Source organism: Eptesicus fuscus, chromosome 15, assembly GCF_027574615.1.
Source record: "Eptesicus fuscus isolate TK198812 chromosome 15, DD_ASM_mEF_20220401, whole genome shotgun sequence".
In the NCBI taxonomy this organism is placed as follows: Eukaryota; Metazoa; Chordata; class Mammalia; order Chiroptera; family Vespertilionidae; genus Eptesicus; species Eptesicus fuscus.
The window spans coordinates 78756790-78782053 of record NC_072487.1 but is presented as its reverse complement, the minus strand read 5'-3'; the positions used below and the strand labels follow the sequence as shown (position 1 = coordinate 78782053).

At 67.8% G+C, this 25264-nt stretch overlaps 1 protein-coding gene across 1 annotated transcript in view; it reads right to left on the bottom strand.

Annotated features, from left to right (window-relative positions):
• EXD3 (exonuclease 3'-5' domain containing 3) overlaps positions 1-25264 on the bottom strand; it is a 46887-nt gene that overhangs the window by 12136 nt on the left and 9487 nt on the right. The window contains exons 3-19 of the mRNA XM_054726844.1: positions 24995-25059; positions 24590-24763; positions 23737-23904; positions 19486-19539; positions 18434-18573; positions 14661-14761; positions 9420-9493; positions 9284-9322; positions 7432-7598; positions 6985-7108; positions 6543-6753; positions 6334-6443; positions 5796-5958; positions 5588-5721; positions 4759-4920; positions 1478-1531; positions 603-734 (exon numbers count right to left, since the gene is read on the bottom strand). Coding sequence (XP_054582819.1) covers positions 603-734; positions 1478-1531; positions 4759-4920; positions 5588-5721; positions 5796-5958; positions 6334-6443; positions 6543-6753; positions 6985-7108; positions 7432-7598; positions 9284-9322; positions 9420-9493; positions 14661-14761; positions 18434-18573; positions 19486-19539; positions 23737-23904; positions 24590-24763; positions 24995-25059 — 2072 coding nt within the window. The remainder of the gene's footprint in view (positions 1-602; positions 735-1477; positions 1532-4758; positions 4921-5587; positions 5722-5795; positions 5959-6333; positions 6444-6542; positions 6754-6984; positions 7109-7431; positions 7599-9283; positions 9323-9419; positions 9494-14660; positions 14762-18433; positions 18574-19485; positions 19540-23736; positions 23905-24589; positions 24764-24994; positions 25060-25264) is intronic.

Sequence of the window (25264 nt, the reverse complement as noted above, 5' to 3'; positions counted from 1 at the left end):
TGGGGGCCCGCATTCCAGAATGCTCTGCACCAGGAGCCCCGGCCCAGCCCTAGGGCCAGCTGAAAGGCTGCATCCCCCCCTCAGCCAGGCAACCCCCAGGCGGGCAGGGGCTCAGAGCTCAGAGGCCCGGGCGGCAGGGAGGGTGAGTCAGCACAGGGCGCCCAGGCCCGACCCCTCTCGGGTCTTAACCCAGGATCCGGGCCCACCTGGGACTTCCTCACCCGGGCCTTCCGGAAGCCCGGGGGACCCAGGAGCCCGTGGCTGCCCCGCCCAACCCGACGGCTTCCCAGGCTCCCTTCCCTCCACCCGGAGGCCCTGTGGAGGCCGGCCCGGCGAGGACAGTCCCCGGGTCCTAACGGATATCACTGCCTCTGAGCGGCTCCCCTGCCCGCAGCCGCCTGCCCGGCCGCCGCCTGGCCCTGGCTACAGTGCCCCCTGCCGCCCGCACCCACCTGGCGTGGGGTGTGGGGGTTGGGCGGGCAGGAGAGGAGAACTCGACGCAGTGGCGACAGCTCAGATGAGCAGAAAGGCCCAGGCAGGTGGCCTCGGTGTCCAGCCCCTGCTAGGACTCCCGGGCCGAGGCAGGCCGGGGCGCGACCCACCTGGCAGCGGCTGAAGATGTCCGCGTGGGTGACGCGCACGTTGAAGTGTCTGAGCACAGCCTTGGCCTGCTGCGGGGCCTTGAGGTTGCAGTCCACCCAGAGGCAGCGCCCAGCCCCAACCTGGGCCCGGAGCTGCGGAGAGATCGGCTGCTGAGCTCAGAACTGGCCCGGCCGCCCTGCCCCCCAGCTCCCCAGCCCCCCTGCCCCCCAGCCCCCCTGCCCCCAAGCCCCCAGCTTCCCAGTCCCCCAGCCCCCCCAGCCCCCCTTCTCCCAGCCCCTCTGCCCCCCAGCCCCCAGCTTCCCAGTCCCCCAGCCCCCCTTCTCCCAGCCCCTCTGCCCCCCAGCCCCCAGCTTCCCTTCCTCCAGCTCTCCAGCCCCCCTTCCCCCTAACCTCCCTGCCCCCCTTCTCCCAGCCCCCCAAGTCCCCAGCCTCCCTTCCCCCAGCCCCCCTTCTCCCAGCCCCTCTGCCCCCAGCTTCCCAGTCCCCCAGCCCCCCCCTTCCACAGCCCCCCCAGCCTCCCTTCCTCCAGCTCCCCAGCCCCCCTTCCCCCTAACCTCCCTGCCCCCCCTTTTCCCAGTCCCCCAAGTCTCCAGCCTCCCTTCCCCCAGCCTCCCAGTCCCCTCTTCCCCTTCCCTTCTAAACCCCTGATCCCAGCCCCCCTGCCCGCCAGGCCCCCTGCCTCCCAACCCCCCTTCTCCTAGCCCCCCTGCCCCCCCAGTCCCCCTTCTCCCAGCCCTCCTGCCCCCCAGTCCCCCTGCCCCCCAGCCCCGGGCCCACGAGCTTCCCCTTGGCCCACCCAGGACGCCAGTGGGCCGGTGGCCACAGCAGAGCGGAGTTGGGGTGCGAGGGGCGGGGCCTGCAGGGGTGTCCTCACCGTGTGGTACGGCAGCCCCGACGTCAGGATGATCCTGCCCTCCTGCCTGGCCACCTGTGAGGAGGCAAGACCACCTGGTGAGGGCACCTGCCCGGGACCGGCTGCTGCTGCCCCCCGTCGCCTCTGCCCGGGACCAGGGCAGCGTGGGCCCTCAGCACGAGGCCTGGGTGCTGCCTCGTGGTGTAGATTTGGTCTTAGAATCGTGCCAAGATCTCACGTGGCTGCAGACAAAACCAAATCTGAATGCAACCTCTGAACATCCAGGGGAGGTGAAAGCTGAACCCCCGAGAGAGAGGTGCCGCAGAGACAGGGAGACGGCACTCTGGCCACGCAGCTCCGGGGCCACGCGCAGACCACGGCGAGCGCCCGGGGAATCCCGCGGTTGGCGACTGCACCGCGGTCCCCCTGAGTGTCCCCCTGAGTGTCCGTGTGCAACGGCAACAGGGCCGATGCTGCGTGTGAGGCCTCTCAGCTGCAGGAGATGTGGGCTGAAATCAAACCGACTGTGCGATGAGCCCCAGACCTGAAACCTGGGCCCGGTGTGTTACACGCATGTACGTGTGTATTACTCATATGTACGTATGTGTTTCATCCCTCTGTCTACTGCAGAGGCCTGGAAACAAGAGCCAGCCCTGTGCCCTGGACAGTGTGGCTCAGGGTTAGAGCGTCGGCCTGGGCACCGGAGGGTCCCGGGTTCGATTCCAGTCAAGGGCACGTCCCTGGGTTGCAGGTTCCATCCCGGCCCCGGTCAGGGGTGGGTGCTGTGTCTCTCTCACATCCATGTTTCTCTCTCTTCCTCCCTCCCTTCCACTCTCTCTAAAAACCAATGGAAACAACATCCTTGGGTGAAGATGAACAGACTCATACCGCCCACCTGGAGAGTCACGGAACGGCCACCTGGGCCACAGACGGCTCCCCACACCGAGAGCCGCGAGCACAGCTGTTGGGTCAGGAATCCGCTTTAAAGCGAAAGCTAAACGCCCCCGGCCCCTCGAACACCCTCGAAGAACGCGTCCGTCAGCCACGGGATTGGGACGTCACTCAGACGTGACTAGAGCGGGGAAGTGGAGTGCGGGGAACAGGACGCGAAGATACGTTCACGGTCTGGACTGTGCGCATCGGTTTAAAGGCTGGAAACTACAGAGCCGAGCACTCGCTCGGAAATAACCCCGAGAGAGCAAAGGAAGGAAGCGATGAAGGCAAGAGCGGAAGTTACAGGGAGGACCAACACGCCACCGGGAGGACCAACACGCCACAGGGAGGACCAACACGCCACAGGAGGACCAACACGCCACAGGGAGGACCAACACGCCACCGGGAGGACCAACACGCCACCGGGAGGACCAACACGCCACAGGGAGGACCAACACGCCACAGGAGGACCAACACGCCACCGGGAGGACCAACACGCCACCGGGAGGACCAACACGCAACAGGGAGGACCAACACGCCACAGAGAGTGCCAACACGCCACAGAGAGGGCCAACACGCCACTGAGAGGACCAACACGCCACAGGGAGGACCAACACGCCACAGGGAGGACCAACACGCCACCGAGAGGACCAACACGCCACAGGGAGGACCAACATGCCACCGGGAGGACCAACACGCCACAGGGAGGACCAACACGCCACCGGGAGGACCAACACGCCACCGGGAGGACCAACACGCCACAGGGAGGACCAACACGTCACAGGGAGGACCAACACGCCACAGGAGGACCAACACGCCACAGGAGGACCAACACGCCACAGAGAGTGCCAACACGCCAAGTGCTCGTGGCCTGAAAAGACCGTGAGGTGGACAGGCCTGGAGGCTGCCGGCGCGAGGTGGGTGCCACCGGCTCCGAGAGGCCTGGCCGCTGTCCCCTCTGGCGCCTCCTGGAGAAAGGCCCGGTCACCAGCGTGGCTGGGACGCAGCCTGGGGCGGACCAAAGGAACAGCACGCCCCTCCGAGAGCCCGGCCCGAGCGCCTGCGGGAGGCTCAGCGCCATCGCGGGGAGGCTCCATGTCACGCGGCTGCAGGAAGGGAGAGGAGGCGTCCCGCTTGTCTCTAAGGCCCGGGGACAAGGTGACAGGAAGGAACATTCTGCCTGGACGGGCTCCTGAGATGGGCCCCCAACAGGGACCGCCTGACAGCCAGCATCGCCCCCTCATGGGCACTGGGCATGGCCCATTTCTGCCATGTCCACCTGGGCTCCTTGAGCCGTCTTTCCCGCTGGAGGCCCATCAGCTTGGAGGCCCATCAGATTGGAGGCCCATCAGACTGGAGGCCCATCAGACTGGAGGCCCATCAGATTGGAGGCCCCATCAGACTGGAGGCCCATCAGACTGGAGGCCCATCAGACTGGAGGCCCATCAGATTGGAGGCCCATCAGACTGGAGGCCCATCAGACTGGAGGCCTATCAGACTGGAGGCCCATCAGATTGGAGGCTGATTTCAGAAGCACTTGGAGGACTCGGCCTGAGGACCGTGCCTGGAGCTGCTGGGCACCGACCTCTGTGCCACATGGAGTCGCCCAGAGGAGCAGAAGCCACGGACACGGACTCACTGCCAGGGACCGGGGGGCTGCCGGGGAGCGCCGTGCCCACACGGGGACGCTCCTCTCACTGTGGCTCCTGGGGGGGGTGGTGGAGGCTCCGGTTTGCCAAGACCTTGGAGAGGGCCTGGCCCTTGGTGCCGCATCCTCTGACCTTCCGTTCTCCTGTGGCCACTCCGCCTCTTCTGCAGGCCACGCCTCGGGAACGGTCACTGCATTGTGACCTCCTGCCACGTGGCCAGGCAGGGCTCCCGGCTCGGGGCAGTGCCCCTCCCGAGCCCCCAAGACCCCGGCAGCCCCGAGGTGCTACGTTTGTGAGCGTGACCCCAGCTCTCACAGAAAGGAACAGAGAGTGAGCCCACGTGGCCTTTCAAACGAAATGCCCGCCCGCCCCTCGGAGTTTCGATGGGGACGCGCCGCTGGGAAGGTTAGAGGGATGTGACGGCTCCCGTCGCTAAGAACGTTCTTGGGGGAGATGCCTGCGGCGCACCTGCTCACGGAGCTGCAAGGCAGGCCATGGGAATGGGCCGCTGCTCGCGCGCGGGCAGCAGACACGGCTGACGGATTCGGGGGGACGGGGGTCAAGTGGCCCAGAGACTGGGGCCAGGAAGGCTCAGCCACAGCTGCGTCCGGGCTCCGGGGCGTCCACGCAGCGGCCGCGGCAGCACCACACAGCCCGGCGCCCAGCAGAGCCCGGGGGATGGGACACAGGGCTGAGGCCGCGGGGAGCCCTGCCGCTCACCTCAGCCGCCCGGCGGTGGTCCTCGTTGTTGCCCAGCGCCAGCACGTCGGCGCCCAGGAGGCGCAGGCTGCGCGCCAGCCCCTGCAGCATGTTGTCACACACCACGCGGAAGGCCCGGGCCGGGATCTCCGGGGCGGCGCCCTCGACCTCAGCCACCGGCACCTGCAACACAGCCCCACTCAGCAGCCGGCCGCCCCCTGGACTCGGGGGGAGGGTGGCCCCAGGGCTGAGAGGTGGCTTTTTTTAAAGAAAATATTTTATTGACTGCAGAGAGGAAGGGAGAGGGAGAGAGAGAAATATCAATGAGAGAGAATCATTGACCAGCTGCCTCCTGCACGCCCCACACTGGGGATCAAGTCCACAACCCGAGCACGTGCCCTGACCGGGAATCGAGCCGTGACCTCCTGGTTCATAGGTTGATGCTCAACCACTGAGCTACGCCGGCCGGCCGGGCTGGTCGCTTTTTAAAAAACAAAAATTGTAAAGAGAATCTCGAGCAATGAGCTCAATGCAGAAAACAGATAAAACGGTAGTCACCCACGCTAGATCCTGAGACGACCCTGCTCAGTCCCTGGGGGTCCCGTGGGCCCTGAAGTGGGGTTCAGGGAGCACACAGGCACAGCCAGATGCTGCCCTGGACCTCGTGGGGGCCGGGGACACCCAGGCCTGGTGTCGGGAGGGGCTGGGACCCCCTCCAGGAAACTGCCCACACTCTGGGCTTCTCTCTGGGTGGAGGAACCCAGGCCCCCCCACCCCAGGCCCCCCCACCCTGGGCCTCCACCCACACCAGGACCCAAGCTCCTATGGAAGGACCCCCGTCTCCAGTCACCTGCTGGGGTGGGGCGGAGGCCTCCTGTGGGCCGGGCGGCTCCGGGCTCCTGGCCAGGTCCCCCGCCAGGTGGAAGCGGGCGGGCTCTCTGCACAGCGCCCAGTACACCTCCAGCAGGCAGTAGGCATCGGCAGCTGGGGGCAGGGGCAGCCTTAGCCTCCCGCCAGGGGGCTGGGGGGCGTGGGGGCAGGGAGGGCAGGGCACGTACCCGCGTACAGCAGCTGCCCCTCGGCCAGGGGCCGCCGGTCCCAGTTGGAGAGCTGCTGCGCCTTGTCCAGGGGCTTGCCCAGCACATGCTGCACCAGGAGGCTGAGGCCCCGCGGCCCCTGAGCCCGGTCCACGCCCGGCGCAGGCCCATCGGCCTCCCGCATCTGCCAAGACAGTGCGGGGTGAGGCCCGCCCAGGGGAGGATGGCACGGCCCACACCTCACTGCCCTGCGCCAGTGGTCCGTGCGAGGACGGAGGGATGAGGGTGGCAGAGGCTGGCTGGACCGGGGTCTGGGGCTCTGGTCCCTGCCCACCTGCCAGTTCTGGGTTCGTGCTGAGAGCTCCTGCGAGGAGCCCAGAGCAGGGCTGGCTCCGGAGGAATCGTGGGCACATGCAGGGACACCCTTGGGGGTCCTGCCCTCTGGGCCCTGGTCACTGTGGTCAGGGGCAGGGCTGGGGTGGGACGGCCTGAGAAGATGGACCGAGCCTGTGGGCCCGCCCGCCCCGCGGCGCTCACCCGCCCGCCCTGCAGCGCTCACCTGCCCGTGCACGGGCAGCAGGTCCAGGCCCCCCTGCAGCTGCTCAGGCGCGTGGGCCAGGGCGGGGCAGGAGGCCGCCAGCCTCTTCAGGTCGCCTGCCATCCCATAGCCTGTGGGCAGGCCCAGAGGGTGAGGGCACCGAGGACGGGGCCGACTCCCCCCGCACCCCCGGGCGGGCTTGGCCGGAGCCGGGGGCAGGCCGCGCTTACCCAGCTTGGTGATGGATGGGTCTGAGAGCAGCCGGGACACCAGCCCGGAGAGGGCCCGGGACGCCTGCCCGTGCCCCGGCTGCGTGAGCGTGAGCAGGTCCAGCAGGAACACGCGGCCCTGCACGGCCAGCTGCAGGAGTGACGCCGGGGGCCGGTCCCAGGCGCCGAACGAAGGCCTCCACTCCAGGTCCAGGCCGACCACCTGGCCGGGCTGCAGACAGAGGTGGTCTGAGCGGGTGCAGCCGGGCGGGGGGAGGGGGGAGGGGGGCTGTTGGGAGGCCTGGCCACCCTGTGAACCCCGCGTGCGTGTGAGGCTGCCCCTCCCTCCGCACAGCAGGGCCGAGCCGTGAACCGGCGGTGCGTGTGCCCTGCTGTGGGGCGCGGGGACGAAGCAGGTGTGGACGGAGCCCACGGCCTCGACGGGCAGCCCCTCGTGACCCACCTGCAGGAGCTCCGCCTCGTGCCTGGCCAGCTCCTCCCACGAGGCCAGGACGCGGATGTCCTTCCTGGCGATGGGCAGCTGGTAGTAACGGCCCGTCGTGTCCTCGATGGGCGCCTCCGCCGTCCTAGGAGGAGGCAGCGCTGGCACCTGCTGTCCTGGGGTCCCCCCCCGCCCCGCCGCGTCCTGGCCTGACTGGGCGGGGTCTGCCCTCCATCCTCCTCCCACAGGCCTCTGTGGGCATGAGAGCTTCCTGGGGTGTGCGGCCCAGATGCGGGGCTCCCCAGGAGGGACCTGTCTCCCGTGCTCTGCTTGTCTGCTCGCTGGGAAAGGGGTGTGCACCCCATTCCTGGTTTTCTGTTTCTGATTTCCAAACCGCTGGCATATAAAACCCCAGGGACAGGGGCCCAAGGGCGCGGCCCCCTTGCGGCCCCCAGCCTGGGGGCTCACCTGCCCTGGAGCCTGAGCCGGCGGAGCTCCGTGGCCGCCGTGGCCGGCAGCCACTCCTCGGGCAGCGACAGGTCCAGCGCACACCGGGCCACCGTGGCCGCGTCAGCGCGAGAGGCCAGCAGCCGCAGCAGCCGGCCCTGCAGCCACTCGCTGGACCCCACCAGGCCCTGGGGACAGGCAGGGTGGCTGTGCCGCCGGCTCTGCGGGCGGGGAGTGGGTGCAGACCCCGAGCCCCCGCCCAGACCTCACCCTTCAGCCGGGCGCAGCCTCAGAGGGGGGCTGTCTGTCCCGAGGCCAGCGGCTCCCGGGACGAGAGGTGGGCCGCAGGCCGCTGTCCTGAGCCGCTGCGGCCGCTGCACCCACAGCCCACGGTCCCCTGCCCACCCCCGCCGGGCTCACGGGCCCTGCCAGCACCTCCTCTCGGCCCGGGCCTGCGACCAGCACATGGCTGGGCCCCGCTCCCCCCCACCCTCTCCCACGAGCAGCTCCCAGCCGCCCGGCCGCCCCACACCAGCGTCCGCTCAGCCCCCCCCATGGCTCTGCCCCCGCAGCCTGGGGCCTCCGCTTCCCGCGGCCGCAGGTTCCCACGCGGACAATATGTGGAAACCCTCCGCGGTCTTCAGGATGTCCGCTGCCCCGCGCCGCTGGCACCGGGGACTGCCTTCCGGGCCTTGCCTGGGGTCCGCGTTCCTCTCCGGTGACTCACCCCCCACCCCCACCCCCGCTCCAGGGCGGCTCAGCACTGCCCTCCACTGGATGCCACTCAGGACACCAGATAGTGTCAGCCCATCTGGGAGGGAGGTGACCAACTCCATGACCAGGCCCTGTGCACCCTGCACCCGGTCCCCACCCCCCAAGGCCACTGCAGCCCTGTGGCTGTGATGACCCCGGGGTCAGGGGGCAGCCCTGTGGCTGTGATGACCCCGGGGTCAGGGGGCAGCCCTGTGGCTGTGATGACCCCGGGGTCAGGGGGCAGCCCTGTGGCTGTGATGGCCCCGGGGTCAGGGGGCAGCCCTGTGGCTGTGATGGCCCCGGGGTCAGTGGGCAGCCCTGTGGCTGTGATGACCCCGGGGTCAGGGGGCAGCCCTGTGGCTGTGATGACCCCGGGGTCAGGGGGCAGCCCTGTGGCTGTGATGACCCCGGGGTCAGGGGGCAGCCCTGTGGCTGTGATGGCCCCGGGGTCAGGGGGCAGCCCTGTGGCTGTGATGGCCCCGGGGTCAGGGGGCAGCCCTGTGGCTGTGATGGCCCCGGGGTCAGGGGGCAGCCCTGTGGCTGTGATGACCCCAGGGTCAGGGGACAGCGCTGTGACTGTGATGACCCCGGGGTCAGGGGGCAGCCCTGTGGCTGTGATGACCCCGGGGTCAGGGGGCAGCCCTGTGGCTGTGATGGCCCCGGGGTCAGGGGGCAGCCCTGTGGCTGTGATGACCCCGGGGTCAGGGGACAGCGCTGTGACTGTGATGACCCCGGGGTCAGGGGGCAGCCCTGTGGCTGTGATGGCCCCGGGGTCAGGGGGCAGCCCTGTGGCTGTGATGACCCCGGGGTCAGGGGGCAGCCCTGTGGCTGTGATGACCCCGGGGTCAGGGGGCAGCCCTGTGGCTGTGATGACCCCGGGGTCAGGGGGCAGCCCTGTGGCTGTCATGACCCCGGGGTCAGGGGGCAGCCCCGCCTCCAGCACGGCCTGAAGGGCAGAGGCTGCTGGGAGGGAGGGGCCCTTCCTTGCCAACCTGTGGGGGCCTCTGACCACAGGCCTGGTCTGCAGACACTCGCTCCCGGGACGCCCCGGGCCCCACGTGAGGGGCCCCACGTGAGGGCCCCCCCCGCCCCCCCCGCGGGGCCTCCTGCTCAGACTCACCCGCACGAAGTCGGCCCAGTCCTCCTGAGACAGGCTGCCCTGCAGGGACACCGAGGCCCTGTTCCAGCCGCAGCTCCGCAGGCGCGGACGCGGCCTCACCGGCCCCACCCGGCCCAGGCCCGACGGGCACACGCACCTCCACAAACCGCTTGTAGCACAGGTACCGCAGGGCAGCCAGGCGCTGCTGGGCCACAGCGTGGGGACACGCCGCTGAAGGAGAGGGCGGCTCAGCGCAGGTCTGCTGGCTCCCACGGACCCACCCCCGCTCCCCTCGGCCTCACCCCCTCCCCACAGCCTCACCCCCTCTCCCACGGCCCTACCCCCTCTCTCCATGGCCCCACCCCTCTCCCCACGGCCCCACCCCCTCTCCCCACGGCCCCACCCCCTCTCCCCACGGCCCCACTCCTCCCCACAGCCCCACCCCCTCTCCCCATGGCCCCACCCCCTCTCCCCACGGCCCCACCCCCTCCCCACGGCCCCACCCCCCCACCCCCTCTCCCCACGGCCCCACCCCCTCTCCACACGGCCTCATCCCCTCTCCTCACCGCAGCCTCAGCCTCGGCCTCTGCTGCCTCCCACCCACATCAGAGCCGCCCGCTCTTCAAGCCCCGAGGGGACGTGGGATGCCAACCCCCAGATTCTAACAGCCCAGCGAGTGCCCCGAATGAGAAAAGGGATCTGGAGCGAGTCTCCTGGCGAGGACGCTGCTGAGCACCAAGTAGCCAGAGACACGTTCAGGGATGAGAAGTCAGCCCGGCCGCGGGCTCAGTGGTTGACGTCGACCTAGGAACCAGGAGGTCACGGTTCGATTCCCGGTCAGGGCACAGGCCCGGGTTGTGGGCTCCATCCCCAGTAGTGGGGCGTGCAGGAGGCAGCTGATCAGTGATTCTCTCTCATCATGATGTTTCTCTCTCTCCCTTCCTCTCTGAAATAAAACAATGTATATTAAAAAAAAAAAAAAAAAAGATGAGAAGTTAAACGTCTTTGTAATGACACATTTCAACCGCACCAAAGGACTCGGGTCATGCAAAGCCTGGCCAAGCCGGACAGGTCACTGAAATATGTCACACCGCGTGGGTGCTAGAGCACACGTTTCTAATCGGCCCTGGGTAAGAGCTAAACGCCAATAGAACAACATGTCCTGAACTTGGGGGACGCACATAAGGAGGAAGAAGGCGTAACCTCCAGTTTAGTGGGCGGGGCAGGCATTCAAGAGACAGGACCAAAAAAAGGCCAACGCAGGACGACAGAGCAAACTCAGCACGTGGCCGGCCTCAAACTACCAGGTGCGCCAGTGAGTAATGCGGATCTTTCCAATCGATGGAGTCACACGTGTGTTGATATACATGCGATTTGATTTGTATGCTATTTTGTTGTATTGACAACAAGCTTCAAAACTTCATATGTCACATTTTCTGAAGGTGTCAACATCATAGATATTTTTACACTTAAAAATGTCGAATTTTGTGCCAAAAAAAGAGCATTTGCGGGAAGTTTTAATTCATTATTTTGAAGGAAAGTGCTGCTGAAAGTGATCGTATACTTCGGGAAGCTTATGGTGAACATGCTCCATCTCAAGATCCTTGTGAACGCTGGTTTAAACACTTTAAAAGGGATGATTTCGATGCGAAAGACAAAGTACGCCCAGGTCAACCGAAAAAGTTTGAAGACCAACAATGACAAGTATTATTGGATGAAGATGCGTGTCAAACTCAAAAACAACTTGCAGGAAGATTAAACGTTGCTCAGCAAACAATTTCCGATCGTTTACAAGCAATGGGAAAGATTTCAAAGGAAGGAAAATGGGTGCCACATCAACTGAACGAAAGACAAATGGAAAACGGAAAAGTCGTCAGTAAAACGTTGCTTCAACGGCACGAAAGAAAGTCTTTCATTGTGACTGGCGATGAAAAGTGAATTTACGTTGAGAATCCCAAACGCACAAAATCATGGGTTGATCCAGGCCAACCACCAACATCGACTGCAAGGCCAAATCGCTTCGGAAAGAAGACAGTGCTCTGTGTTTGGTGGGATCAGGAAGGTGTGGTGCATTATGAGCTTCTAAAACCAGGTGAAGCTGTTAATACTGATCACTACCAACAACAAATAATCAATGTGAACAACGCTTTGGTCGTGAAACGATCAGACTGGGCCAGAAGACACGGCAAAGTAATTTTGCTTCATGATGACGCACCAGCACACACTTCAAAACCAGTTAGAGACACGTTAGAAGATCCTGCCGGGAAGTATGAACCCACCCGCGGTATTCACCAGACCTCGCTCCTTCAGATTACCACGTGTTCCGATCGATGGCACACGCACTGTCTGAGCAGCACTTCAAAACGTACGAAGAAGTGGAAAATGGGGTCTCTGAATGGTCTGCCTCAAAACAAGGAAAGTCCTATTGGGACGGTATCCACAAATTACCTGAAAGATGGGGAAATGTGTAGCTAGCGATGGACATTACTCTGAATAAAGCACTTTTGATGTTTCTCTTGAAATTATCGTGTTTTCTTTGATTACAAAATCTGCATTATTAACTGGTTAATGGTTAATCCGCATTACTAACCGGTACACCTAGTACAACCTTCCGCACAGCAAGGGAACCAGCAGGAAATGAAGGGCAGCCTGCGGGGAGAATGCCCGCCCCCCATCAGAGACAATAAGGAACCCCCAGAACGCGACAGCAGAAGCCAAACCGAACCACCCCTCCCCCAAACCACCGGGTGGAACCATGGGCAGCGAGTGAAGACGGTTCCAGAAGAGGACCGACTGACAGGCAACCGTCCAGGAAAAGCTGCCCAACGCCACCCCCCAACCCGGCGATGCGGTGGGGACCACGAGCCGCCTCGCTGCCGGAGTGACCACCGTGAAGCACAGGACACACGTGCCGGCGGCGTGGGGAGAAAGGGCGCTCGTGCCCTGTGGCGGGAATGGGAGTCGGTGCCCCGACGACGGTGACCAGCGTGGAGGCTCCTCGGAAAAGGGAGACCAGAGCTCCCTTAGGGCCCGGCCAGCCCCGCTCCGGGCACTTCTTCGGAGGAAGAGAAACCCGGTCCCGAAGAGGCCCCGCCCCCGTGTTCGCGCAGCACCACTCACAGGGTCCGGGCACAGAACAGCCTAAGCGCCCATCAGCCCACGAGCGACAGGCGTGCGTCACACTTACGACGGACCATCGCTCGGCCGTTAGGGAGGACAGGAAACAGCAGAACGGAGCAAGTCCTGCCCTTCCTGCTGCGGGGGTCACGGCCGGGCGGGCCCTGCCCGGGGCGGAGTCGGAGACACCCAGCTCACCCAGGAGGGGCGGCTGCACGGCGGGGGGGGGGGGGGGGCCGATGGAAGACGTGAGAAGGTCCACACTTCCAGTTAAGAGAGAAACGGCTTCCGGGGTGCAGCGACAGCAGGGCAGCCGAGGTTCACACGCCTGCACCCACAGACGTCACACGCTCTCACACAGGAGGGACCTGCACCCACAGACGTCACACCCTCTCACACAGGAGGGACATGCACCCACAGACGTCACACGCTTTCACACAGGAAGGACCTGCACCCACAGACGTCACACCCTCTCACACAGGAGGGACCTGCACCCACAGACGTCACACGCTTCCACACAGGAAGGACCTGCACCCACAGACGTCACACGCTCTCACACAGGAAGGACCTGCACCCACAGACGTCACACCCTCTCACACAGGAGGGACCTGCACCCACAGACGTCACACCCTCTCACACAGGAGGGACATGCACCCACAGACGTCACACGCTTTCACACAGGAGGGACCTGCACCCACAGACGTCACACGCTTCCACACAGGAGGGACCTGCACCCACAGACGTCACACGCTTCCACACAGGAAGGACCTGCACCCACAGACATCACACACTCTCACACAGGAGGGACCTGCACCCACAGACGTCACACGCTTCCACACAGGAAGGACCTGCACCCACAGACATCACACACTCTCACACAGGAAGGACCTGCACCCACAGATGTCACACGCTCTCACACAGGAAGGACCTGCACCCACAGACGTCACACCCTCTCACACAGGAGGGACCTGCACCCACAGACGTCACACGCTTCCACACAGGAAGGACCTGCACCCACAGACGTCACACCCTCTCACACAGGAGGGACCTGCACCCACAGACGTCACACGCTTCCACACAGGAAGGACCTGCACCCACAGACATCACACACTCTCACACAGGAGGGACCTGCACCCACAGACGTCACACGCTTCCACACAGGAAGGACCTGCACCCACAGACGTCACACACTCTCACACAGGAAGGACCTGCACCCACAGATGTCACACGCTCTCACACAGGAAGGACCTGCACCCACGTAGCTAAACTCACTGTGGGGCTATCTCACATGCGCAGACACCGCGAGTCATCATGTCGCACGGCTGAAACCAGCGCGACGCTATCGGGGAATCACATCTCAAAAAAACACCTTGGGGACAAAAGCCACAAGCTAGTCCTTGGGAAAAGCTAAAGCTTCCCGTGAGACCGGGCAGGAGGCGTGAAAAGAGAGGAAGAGAAGGCCGCCGGCCGCAGACGCTGGATGGCTGGAGGCGGCGGGCCTGAGAGCAGGGGCGACAGTCCGGGCGGGAAGCAACAGCCACGCCCTGGGACACTCCCGGCCGAGGCGGAGCCCGAGGCTCGTGTCCAGGAGAGGAACCGGCTCACAGGCCGTTAATTCCAACCCCGGACCCGCGACCTCGAGGAGAGAAGGGCTGCTGCCCGTCTCCCTCTCAGAGGCAGCGCAGCCTCGGACGCAGCACTGACCCGGCGCCCGGGGGGCTGCGTGAGCCCGGACACACACCTCCTCCCCCCCGACCCTCAGAACAGTTGGCCCGCCGCCCGGCTGCCCCGGGAGCGCAAGGCTGTTTAACACGGAGAGCTCGGTCCAGGGCGCCGCCATGTCCACGGACCGACGTGAGCGGCCACGCCGTCCTGAGAGGCAGAAGGCCCGTGACAGAACTCCACGTCCACGCCTGACCAAGGCTCCGAACCCAGGAGCTGAACAGAGTTCCCATAACCGAACGGGTACGGTGAACACTCACCGTCGGTAAGACTGCCTCGGCGGTGGATGAAAGGCAAGAATGCCCGACCACGGTCATCCCGTGGGGAGGAGGCAGGAATGGGGGATGGCCCTGGGGGAGGGCCCGGTGCAGGCCCCGCCTCGTAGGAGCCCCAGGTGGGCAGAGGGGCTCACAGACACCCCCCCACCCCGCTCCGTGACCAGGCCCCGGGGAGGGCTGCCGAGGGGAGCGGGCAGAGGCGGGAGCGACGCGGGGGCGGGTGGTCCCCGGCGGCCGGAGCACAGGCAGCCCGGCCCCGCGCAGGTGGGCGCCTCACTCACCGGGGTCCAGGCCGAAGCGCTTCTGCAGGCGCAGCACCTGCCGCGTCAGCACCTGGGGCCGCAGCTTCTCCAGCGTCGGGGGGGCCGCCTGCGGGTGCCGCCTGCGGAGAGACACAGCTCCGGCCCAGCCGCCCCCTGCTTCACCAGCTCCCGTAAGCCCGGCCGTCTGGCTCAGGGGCTGAGCATCGACCTCTGAACCCGGAGGTCAGGGTTCCATTCCCAGTCAGGGCACACGCCAGGCTGTGGGCTCCGTCCCCAGCAGGAGGCAGCCGACGGACGATTCCCTCTCGTCATTGGTGTTCCTCTCTCTCTCCCTCTCCCCTCCTCTCTGAGATCAATAAAAATCATACAAACAACAGCCCTGTAAGGTGTTCATTCCCATCAGCCACCCAGACGCACAGTCTTAAAGTCAGGCAGCTCCACGGGGCTCGCAGGAAAGGTGTGCCGTCAGCACACCCGCCCGGCACCCGCCTGGCACACCCGCCCGGCACACCCGCCCGCACAGCGCGGCCGGAGCGCCGTCCCTCCCCGCACACAGCTGCACTGGGACCTCCGATCTTCAGCTGTAGGTGTTCGCGTGCACGCCTCGCCTGGAAGGCCCTCCCCTGCCTCCCCCCAAACACAGACCCTGCGAGCTCCCGGGTCAGCCAGGCCGATTCACAGCATCACGACCGAGCATCCCGGCGAGGCTGTCTCCTCCCCGAGGGTGGACACTGTCGGGGTGGACACTGTCGGGTGTGGCTTCCTGGGGACCGAGCCCCGCCCCCCCCCAGGCCGTCAATACAGTGAGAGGCCCCTGCTCCCAGTGTGGCTGCTCCCCAGGCCCCACAGAGATGTGTCCCCCACCCGCCCCCCCCTCCGGGCTGCAAATCCCAGAAGCTCCCCTCGATCCGGCCTGTCGGTTCCCACGTGAGCGGGCTGGGCTGGGCATGTTTCTGGAGACGGTGTGTCCCAGGCTGTCCTTCGTCTCCGTGAGGGAGACGGCCGAGGGGGACTGGGCTGGAAGGGCCCCAGCGTGGGGGTGCCGCTCCCAGAATGCCGTCCTCCCGCTCTTTCTGAGGTTGGGCTGCCGTCCTCCCCCGGGAAGGGCTGGCTGAGCTCCGTGGCGACGCCTCCCGCCCCATCGCCCTGTCTTCCTGGGATTCCCATCCCTTGGATGGTGGGCCTTCTTGAAAGAATCTCTGTTTTCCCTCTTTTCTCCCCGATTTCCGTGCGGGTCTTGGGATTCCTTCAGTGCATCCTCCCAGCGCTCTGAGCTCCGCTCGCCTGGCGCCGTCAGGGGCCGGACCGGCCTGTCGGTTCCCACGTTGGCTCTTCAGCTCCCGCGAGGCCCGCGTCCCCACACCCTGGCTGTGCCCCGTGCCCGGGAGGCTTTTTCAAGTATAAACGTATTTTACTGGTTTCAGAGAGGAAGGGAGAGGAGACGGCACCATCGATGAGACGGAACCACGGACCGGCTGCCCCTGCACGCCCCACACCGGGGACCGAGCCCAGCACCGGGCCTGTGCCCGACCGGGAACCGAACCGAGTCCTTGTGAGAGAGACACGGCAGTTTCCCTGCCCCGAAGCCCCTGCGCTCCCCCGTCCCCCGGCCCGGTCCCCCCCCCCCGCCCCGGCCCCCCGCCCCCCGCCCGGGCCACGTCGCTGTCTCACTGAGGAGCCCCGTCGATGGCTGCTCTCGCCCAGTCACATGCGTGTGCGGTTCGTGCGCGGCCGGCGGCGCCTGTGGAGGGGCCTGGCCGTGGCTGCGGGGTCAGTGCTGACTCGCCCCGTCGGGTGGATCCGCTCACCCATCACCGCTCCGGGGTCTCGGAGGCCTCCAGGCGCTGGCGACTCTGCACCAAGCTCCCATAAGCCCCAGCGGCGCGCTGTGCGGACCAAGCTGTCAGCGCCTTGGGGGACCCCAGGGAGGCAGTGCGGGGCGCACCGGGAGGTGTCTGGCTGCGTGAGAAGCCACCCCGCTGCCTTCCCGAGCGTCTGCACCCCCGCACCCCCCCCCGCCGCCCCCAGGCGAGGGAGGCCCCCGCCGCTCCCGTCCTCCCAGCGTCCGGGGCGTGGCCTTCCGGGGCGTGTGGGCGCCTCGTATTGGCGTTTCCATTTCAACCCCTTGTGACTTAGGATGGGACGTCTGCTCAGGTGCTCGCTTCCACCTTTTTTGAAAATCCTCACCTGAGCATATGTTTATTGATTTTATTTTTTGTTTGTTTACCGATTTCAGAGAGGAGAGGAGAGGAGGGGGAGAGAGAGAGAGAGAGAGGAGAGAGAGACATCGATCGGTTGCCTCCTGTATGCACCCTCACCGGGGATCGAACCCGCAACCCGGGCCTGTGTCCTGACCGGGAACGGAAACGACGCCCAGGTCGATGCCTGACCCACTGAGCCCCGGCCCGGCTCCCGCTCCGGCTCCCTCTCTGGACCACGTCCCAATCCGCTTGCTGAGGTTTGCCAGCATCCCTGTGTCTTGTCCCTGAGATGCTGGCCGGCAGCTTTCCTTCCCCGACGCCCCTCACGTTTCCTGGGTCTGTCGGCGGGGAGCACGCGTCCTGCCCCCCGGAGAGAAGTCGCCACGAGGCCGACTGGGGCTGAAGTCCCCCCGCGTCCAGTCTGAAGCCACGTGTCGGCTGTGTCAGCAGATACAGGGCTACTCGAACCTCCTCTCTGCCCGCGGCGGGTTTGGCAGAGTTTGTTTTTCAAGACTTTGGTCTCTTCCATCTACACGGTCAGCGTGTGGGCCGCGCGTGACCAGCCTCCCTCGTGGCCGCCGGATGTCGCAGGGCCCGCGGCGATGCCTTGGCCCTGAGGAGGGTCGTTGGCACTTCCTCCTCCGGCACCTCCGGCGGCTGCGCTGGCATCGTCCTCAGAGGGGCTCCCCTGGGGAGGGCCCCACACGGCTGCCCTCCCGCCCCTCCGCCCCTCCGCCCCTCCGCTCACTGGAGATCCAGCAGCTACGCGGCTCGGGGAGAACGGCCCTGAGAGGCCCGACCTGGGCTCGGCCCGCGGCTCGGCGGCCAGTCCCTCCGTGACGGACTGCGGGCCCCAGAGGCGCGGGCGCCGGGCTCCTCCGGGGAGAACGGGGACCCTGGGCAACGCCATTGTTCCAGGCCCTTGCAGAGCCCAGAACTAGGACACGTGAAGTTAAGGAGCTTAAACCAGCGTCTGCAGTAAATCTAACTCCCAGCCGCCCCTCACGGGGGAGCCCAGCTGTGACGTCACACCGGCAGACGGGCAGCGTGGCCCCGTCGGGAAGAGGTCACAGCCAGCGAGGGAAAGGGGCCTGGCCATGGCGGGGGGGGGGGGGGGGGCGGGGACAGGGGAGAGATGGGGGGGCCCAGGCTCCCAGGGCCGAGCCCAGCCTGCTCCTCAAGCGAGACACCTGGGGCTGCGTGGGGGGTGGCCAGGAGCCTCCCAGACTGCGTCACCCTCGGGCCACCCGGTGCATCCCCGTGGCCCACGCTCGGGTGACACCCCCATATCTCACACACGTGTGTGCACACGTGTGCACACACACGGCCCCACGTGTGCCTCCCTCTCTGTGTGCGGGGATGGAGCGCAGCAGGCCCCACAGAGAGCCACTAGAGAAGGGACGGAGCCGCCGGACAGACCAGCTCTGACTCGGGCTGGAGGCCTCAGGCACCAACTCTCACCCACTTCCTGCCGTCCCAGCCCCTGGCCTGGCCTCGCCCCGCGGGCCTGGCTGCAGACCGCCTGGCGCGAGCACGTGGCCCTGCGAATGGCTTTCCCCATGCCTGCCCCCGCCGCCCCCCGGGACTCACCTGGCGACGACGCTGATGTCGAAGCCGGGCCGGCACCAGGAGTCCATGAGGGCCAGGAGCCTCCGCTGCAGGCCCGGGAAGCCGTCCACGTAGCGCTCCACGAGGCCCAGCTGGTCCTGGAGCAGCAGCGGGGCGCTCACCTGCGGGCGGCGGGCGGCACCCCTCAGGCTGCGCCCGGCCTGCCCAGGCCCGCGCTCCTCCTCGGGGGCAGGGAGCAGCCAGGGCGTCAGAACCCGGGCCCGGCCCATCTGCGGACCTGCCCGGGAGCACGGCCCAGCGGGTCAGAGCCCCGGCTGAAACCTGCACACGCGCACACCCCAGCGCGCACACATGCACCAACCACGACTCACGCATGAGCACACGTGTGCCCGCACACACTCAGATGCACACACACGGGCCCCGCCGCTCTGGGCCTGGTCCCTGCGGCTGTGGCCTTCCATCTCCGTGGCGAAGGGCGCGGGGTCCTCGTCTTCACGGGGCCGCAGGGCAGCACGGGGGCCCAGCGGCAACGGTCCTGTGGCCCGGAAACGCCGGGTTGCGCAGGAGGGCGTGCCCGCACACGGCCCGCCGCAGGCCACAGGCCCCGAGCTGCCCGGTTCCGCAGGCGCCGCTGAGGGAGCCCCTGGCTGTGGTATTGGGCCACTCCCCTGCCAGAACCAGGCCTCAACCAAGCCCCTCGCTCCCGTCAGCCCCCAACGCACCCTCAGAGGTCAAGCTGTCCAGAGCCCAGGCTGGACGGAGGCCCCCACAGGCGGTCCTCACCGGGCCCACCCCTGGGAGCCCCTGTGGCCACCGCGGGCAGAGGAGCCTGGCGCGGGGGCTCCTGGGGCTGGCCACGCTCTGAGCATCTGACACCAGAGCCGCTGACCGCTCAGGGGCACTTGCGGCCCCTCCCCGCCCTCCTCGAGGTCCCCTTCACGCGTGACCCCTGTCCTCCGGCACCGGCCCGCCCGGTGGGAGCCAAGCCCAGGCCCAGCGTGGGCAGCCGCCCGTCCATAGGCCTGGGCTGCATCCAAGTGGGAGCCTGGCATTTGCATGAGAAAGACACTCACCATCTCCACGTCCAGCTCTGGCTGCAGACGCAGCTTCGTGCCCAGCATCGCAGCCTGGCGAACACAAAGGGGCCATCACACGGGGCTGGGGGACGGGTGGCCCTGGCGGGGCGGCCACCCTCTGCACGGACGCTGGTCACCGCCCGGGCCCGTGGGCGCAGCGAGGGCCTGCTCCAGCCTAGCCGCACGGCCCCCAGGCAAGGGGCCTGGCCCCTGCTCTGCACGGGGCGGGGGCGGGGGTGCAGGTGGGACAACTCTGTGCCGTCCCTGGACAGGGTCTCGACGGGGGCTGGACCCAGGCGGCCCTGACAGGGCTTGCTCCTGAGTGGGCAGAGGATGGGGGCGGGGGCCAGGCAAGAGGCAGAAGCCCTCATTACGTGCCCTGGAGCCCAGAGCCGCCCCGGGACCTGCCAAGGACCGCAGCTTTGGGGGGCAGCTGTCCCTGGGGGGGAGGAGGGGGCGTGCACTGGAGCCGGACCCTGACCCCAGGCCCTGGGTAGAGAACACGCCGGGTCCTGGGAGCCCGCACGTAAGCGCAGGCTGTGCTATTAACATTTTCCATACATCGCGCTCCCATTATGCGCAAAAATAGCCACAGGGCAGCCACCCGCCAGCAGGCTCACAGGAGGGACCAAAATAGCGGCTGGGAAAGGCTCCCCAGGCCTCTGGCCGGATCTCAAGGGCAGGGCCAGGCCGGGGCCTCTCCCAGTGCATACTGACCCCTGCCCACAGCCTGGCCAGGCTCCAGAGCTGGGTCTCCACCAGCCCCCTGGGGCCCAGGGCTGGGAAAGGGGGTACAAGGTGGCTGGGTGGGCATAAGGCCAAAGCAGGGGGCACAGGGCCAGGGGAGGGGGTATAGGGCCAGGGGAGGGGGGCAGGGCCAGGGAAAGGGGTGCAGGGCCAGGGGAGGGGGTGCAGGGCTAGGGGAGGGGGTGCAGGGCCAGGGGAGGGGGTGCAGAACCAGGGAAGGGGGTGCAGGGCCAGGGGAGGGGGTGCAGGGCTAGGGGAGGGGGTGCAGGGCCAGGGGAGGGGGTGCAGGGCCAGGGGAGGGGGTGCAGGGCCAGGGGAGGGGGTATAGGGCCAGGGGAGGGGGTGCAGGGCCAGGGGAGGGGGCGCAGGGCCAGGAGAGGGGGCGTAGGGCTAGGGGAGGAGGCATAGGGCTGGGGGAGGGGTTATCAGTGCTCAAGTCAGGTGGGTCCAGCTCCTCTGAGGAGGAGATCATCTCCCTCAGGCCCCGCCCTCCATGGGCCCCCACCCATCCAAGACCCCCTGAGTCCCGGAGTGAGCCTCAGGCCTAGTGGGAGTGGCCTGGGCCGCAGGTGGTCAGGGGAGGGCCACATGCAGGCCAGGCACTGCCCCTCCCTGTTCTCCAGCCCCCGGGGCTCCCCGCTCTGCCTGCCAGGACTCCCTTCCCCCCAAGAAGCCAGTGGCGTCCAGGGGCTGCTGTGCTGACCCCCCACCTGCCCACTGCCTGTGGCGGGGCCTCCGCCCGGGGTGGGGCCTGTGTGGGGGGGGCTGCGCTCAGAGCTCAGGCCTCTCCTGGGAGGGGCCTGCCCTGCCTGCTGGCCGCACACGGCTCTACCGAGGGGATTTCCCTGCTGCCCCCTGGTCTCCCCAGAGCAGCCGGCTTCCTGCCCAGGCACGGCCAGAGCGCTCCCTGCTCTGTGGCTGGAGGTTGGGCTGGGGGAGGGCACAGGTCCAGGGGGAGGCTGCCTGGTCTCACCCAGCCACGGGAGGGCGCCCCCACTCCATCTGGGGCGACCACAGTGACCTGGGGCACCGCTGGCAGCAGAACCGCCTCCTCCAGGAAGGCCCCCTCGCCTGGCCCCATCCTGGGCCTGGGTTGGGGGTCGCCTGTGGTTCTGCCACCTGCCTGGGCTTAGAGTCGGTCTCTGGTCATTTCCGGACGAGCTGCAGCTGAGGTACCACCCAGACTGCCCGGTGCCCGGTCACGTGGGAGCCCCAGCAGGTGTGGGGAGATCACCTGCCGGCCAGGTGTCTGCAACCGGCCGCAGACCCAGGTCCAGAAGAGGCACGCAGGTGGGGAGGGCCTGGGCCCCGCAGGAGACTGCCCAGGGCTGGGCCGCCTGCCCCTGGAGGGCCTTTCTGACCTCGACCTCCGCCCAGAGGCCGAGCCGGAGGGGAGCCCCGCTGCCTGGCTGTCAGGGCGGGAGGGGGAACCTCCCCAGACGGGCCCAGAGCTGCTGCTTTTGGGGGAAACAACCCCGAGAACCCAGAGGGCCAGGTGGCCACGGTGGGAGGGGTCCCGGCGCCCGGGACAGTGGCCTGGGACCCAGGATGCCGCCCCCCACCTCCGAGGCCCGGCTGGGCCTGGAGCCAAGGCCCCCCCTTTTTAAGCAAAGCTATCTTTTTACCTTGATAAGCTGTTTAAAAAATGTAAATAAAATAACTCCGCAGACAAAAGCGGGCATTCATCGGCCCAGAGCCAGCCGCCGCCGGGACATGAAATACCGCGTCGCATTGAGTGGGGTGCCCGCGGCTCCGCGGGCTGAATGCGCCTCGGCGCGGGCACTGGAGCGTACACCGCCCGCCGGGCGGCCGGGACAATGGCCGCTCTGCGCAGAAGGGCCCGTGGGGGACAAGGGCCCCCTTTGTGTGGGATCTGCCTCGGAGCGAGAGGCGCAGGCAGCGCCAGACACTCTGAAAGGCCCGAGTGTAACAGGAGACGCGGACACGGCCTGCCTCCTGCGTCCTGCATTCTCCGCGGCGCAGCCGCCCATTCAGCTGAGAACGGCTGGAGCCCCACGAGCAGGAGCCGCCCGCATTGTCCCCGCGGCCATCCGGGTGTCCAGGCGAGAGAGAGCGGGCGGCAGGGGCTGGCGGCGGGGCGGCAGTGCGCCCACGCTGCCCGCACGGGCACGCACCTCCCGGCCCCCAGCGCCTACTTTCCCATGAGCCTCCTCACCAGGACGGCTCTCGGGCCCACGCAGGGGCAGGGTCCGGCCTCGGTGCCCACCCCGCCCCAGCTGCCACGGGTGTGGGGTCAGCGCCCTGAGCCCTGTCCCTGGCCAGGCTCGTCGCTGGGCCCAGGAGGCCGTGGGTATGGGGAGCAGGACTGTCTCTGATCACCGGACGCTGGACTCCTCCCTCCATGGGAGCCCCCCACCCCGGCCCTAGCCTGAACCTGCACCAGGGGCACCCTGCTCGCAGCCCCACCCCTACGCTCCACGCTGTGGCTGGCTGTCGCCTCTGGCCCCCTGCACCCGCAGCACCCTCCCTATCGCCCCACTCGGACCGAGTCCCCAGGAGCCGCCGGCCAGGCTCCCCTCCCCTCAGCCTCCAGGCCGCTCACAGGGCAGCCCCAGCGAGTCCCCACGCCTTCCCCCCAGCAAGGGCACCACAGACACAGCTCACACCGGGCAGCTTCGCCCACACGGCCGGTGATCCGCGCCCCAGGGGCCAGCCCTGTGCCCCCACTGAACCTCCGTCCAAAACAGGAGCGTGGTGATGCTGGTGCCGGTGGGAGGCGGGTCCTGCCTGAGCCGGTGAGGGCCGGGAGCCCCCAGGATCTCGGGGAGACAGTCCCTCACACCACCGCTGGCCTGACGCCCCCACAGCTGCAGGCAGGGCCCCGGCAGGTCCCGGGAGCGGCAGACGCAGCACCCAGGGCTCTGGCGATACAGATGCCGGACGTGCACGGTCACTGATCGGACCAGGGACCTCCCAGCCTGGCCGGTGTGGCCGTGGCTGCAGGGCCCACAGGGACCCAGAGGGGGGCCGGCGGGGACGGCGACAGAAGCCCAGTGACCGCGGGGCAGGGAGAGAGGGGGACAGCGGGCTGGCCCAGGCGCAGGGGTGGCATGCGGGGGCAGAGGGACCATCACTCGCTTCTCCACGGCCTGCCCCTCTGGCCCAGAGGGGGTCCAGGATGTAACCAGGAGGCTGGGGCAGCGTCCCAGGCCAGGCACTTTGGCGCACGACTTTCGGGCCAGAGCCAGGGTGTCCCCGTGCCGCCGGCAGAGTGCGAGGGCCCAGGCACCTCGGGAGGAAGGACCCGGGCACAGCGGGGCTCCTGGGACCCGGCAGCAGCACAGCCCTGAGCTGGTCCCCGAGCCCGGCACCCCCAGGTGGAGAGGCAATGAGGTACTTCCGGGTGGACCCTGGGAGCCCAGCCCACTCTCGCTCACCCCAGACCCCACAAGCAGACAGAGCCGCAGCCGAGAACCGGGAGTGACCCCGAGGCCACCCCTGCCACGGGGCGGGGCCGGACCACGCGGAGGTCACACTCACCTCCTTGAACTTGCCCTCCTGGTGCAGCTGGTGGACGTGGGCCAGCAGGGACCCCCGGTCTGCGTCCTGCAGCTGGAAGATGCTGACTAGCGGCTCCACGAGGCTCGACGGGCTCTCAGCCAGGAGCCTGGCCGCACGGGCCTGCAGAGGCCCCAGCCCCGGGCCGCCCTGGAAGCCGAGACCTGGCCTCAGCTGGCGGCCACTGGCCCGGGGCTCGGTGTGGGGCAGGCGAGGCCCGGAGGCGGGGACACCGCTGAGGGAGATGTCAGGGGCTGAGGGTCAAGCCCACAGGCCGAGGTGCGATGGCTGGTCTTCAGGCCGAGTCCCCAGCCCCTACCACCCGGGCAGCCCCAGCAGCTGCAGAGGCCCCTCAGCTGGGCAAGCAGGTGGGAGAAGCTGTTGTGGAACATGGCCAATGGGGCCCCGGGGGACGGGGGCTTACCTGGGAGGGCCCCGGGGGAGGGGGCTTACCTGGGAGGGCCCCGGGGGAGGGGGCTTACCTGGGCGGGCCCCGGGGGAGGGGGCTTACCTGGGTGGGCCCCGGGGGAGGGGGCTTACCTGGGTGGGCCCCGGGGGAGGGGGCTTACCTGGGAGGGCCCCGGGGGAGGGGGTTTACCTGGGTGGGCCCCGGGGGAGGGGGGCTTACCTGGGCGGGCCCCGGGGGAGGGGGTTTACCTGGGCGGGCCCCGGGGGAGGGGGGCTTACCTGGGAGGGCCCCGGGGGGGGGGGCTTACCTGGGAGGGCCCCGGGGGAGGGGGGCTTACCTGGGCGGGCCCCGGGGGAGGGGGGCTTACCTGGGAGGGCCCTGGGGGAGGGGGGCTTACCTGGGCGGGCCCCGGGGGAGGGGCCTTACCTGGGAGGGCCCCGGGGGAGGCCGCACCTGCAGCCAGCGCTCCAGCTCCCTCGTGAGCCAGGCCTCCAGGGAGGGGCCCTTCCGCCAGCAGGCCCTGCGGCCCTCCAGCAGGTCCAAGAGGGCAGCGCGTGGGTCGTCCAGGGCAGCGAAGCCCCGCCAGGCCTCCTCCTTGAACTGCGGAGATCCCTCAGTCACGCGTGCTCGAGCCAGCCCTGCCCCAGCTCAGGGTCAGGGGCACGGCGGGAGGCGGGAGGCGGGAGGCGGGAGGCGGGAGGCGGGAGGCGGGAGGCGGGAGGGGTTCGGGCAGCCCCAGTGGTGGCAGCTGGTGCTCCCGCCTCTGCGCTCTGGGCCGCAGGCCTGTGTCCCACGGAGGCCCGCGGCCGGGTACCCGCACCCACAGCTCACCTGCTGCGGCTGCCGCGCCGACCACAGCGCCTGCAGGGTCGGCAGGAACCCAAGCATGTCCTGGCCTGGGGACAAGACAGGGCCAGGGAGGGCTGTGTGTGGGCGGGGCTCACCTGACACCACCCAGTGCCCAGGCCTCCCCCGCCCCTCGGGACAGAGCTCCCACTGTCCCTTCCCCGGGCCTGTGAGCCCGGTTGGCGTTGCAGCCACGGGAGCTGCAGGTCGCGGAACAGCCATGCCATGTGAGCTGGGGGTGGGGGGTGGGGGGTG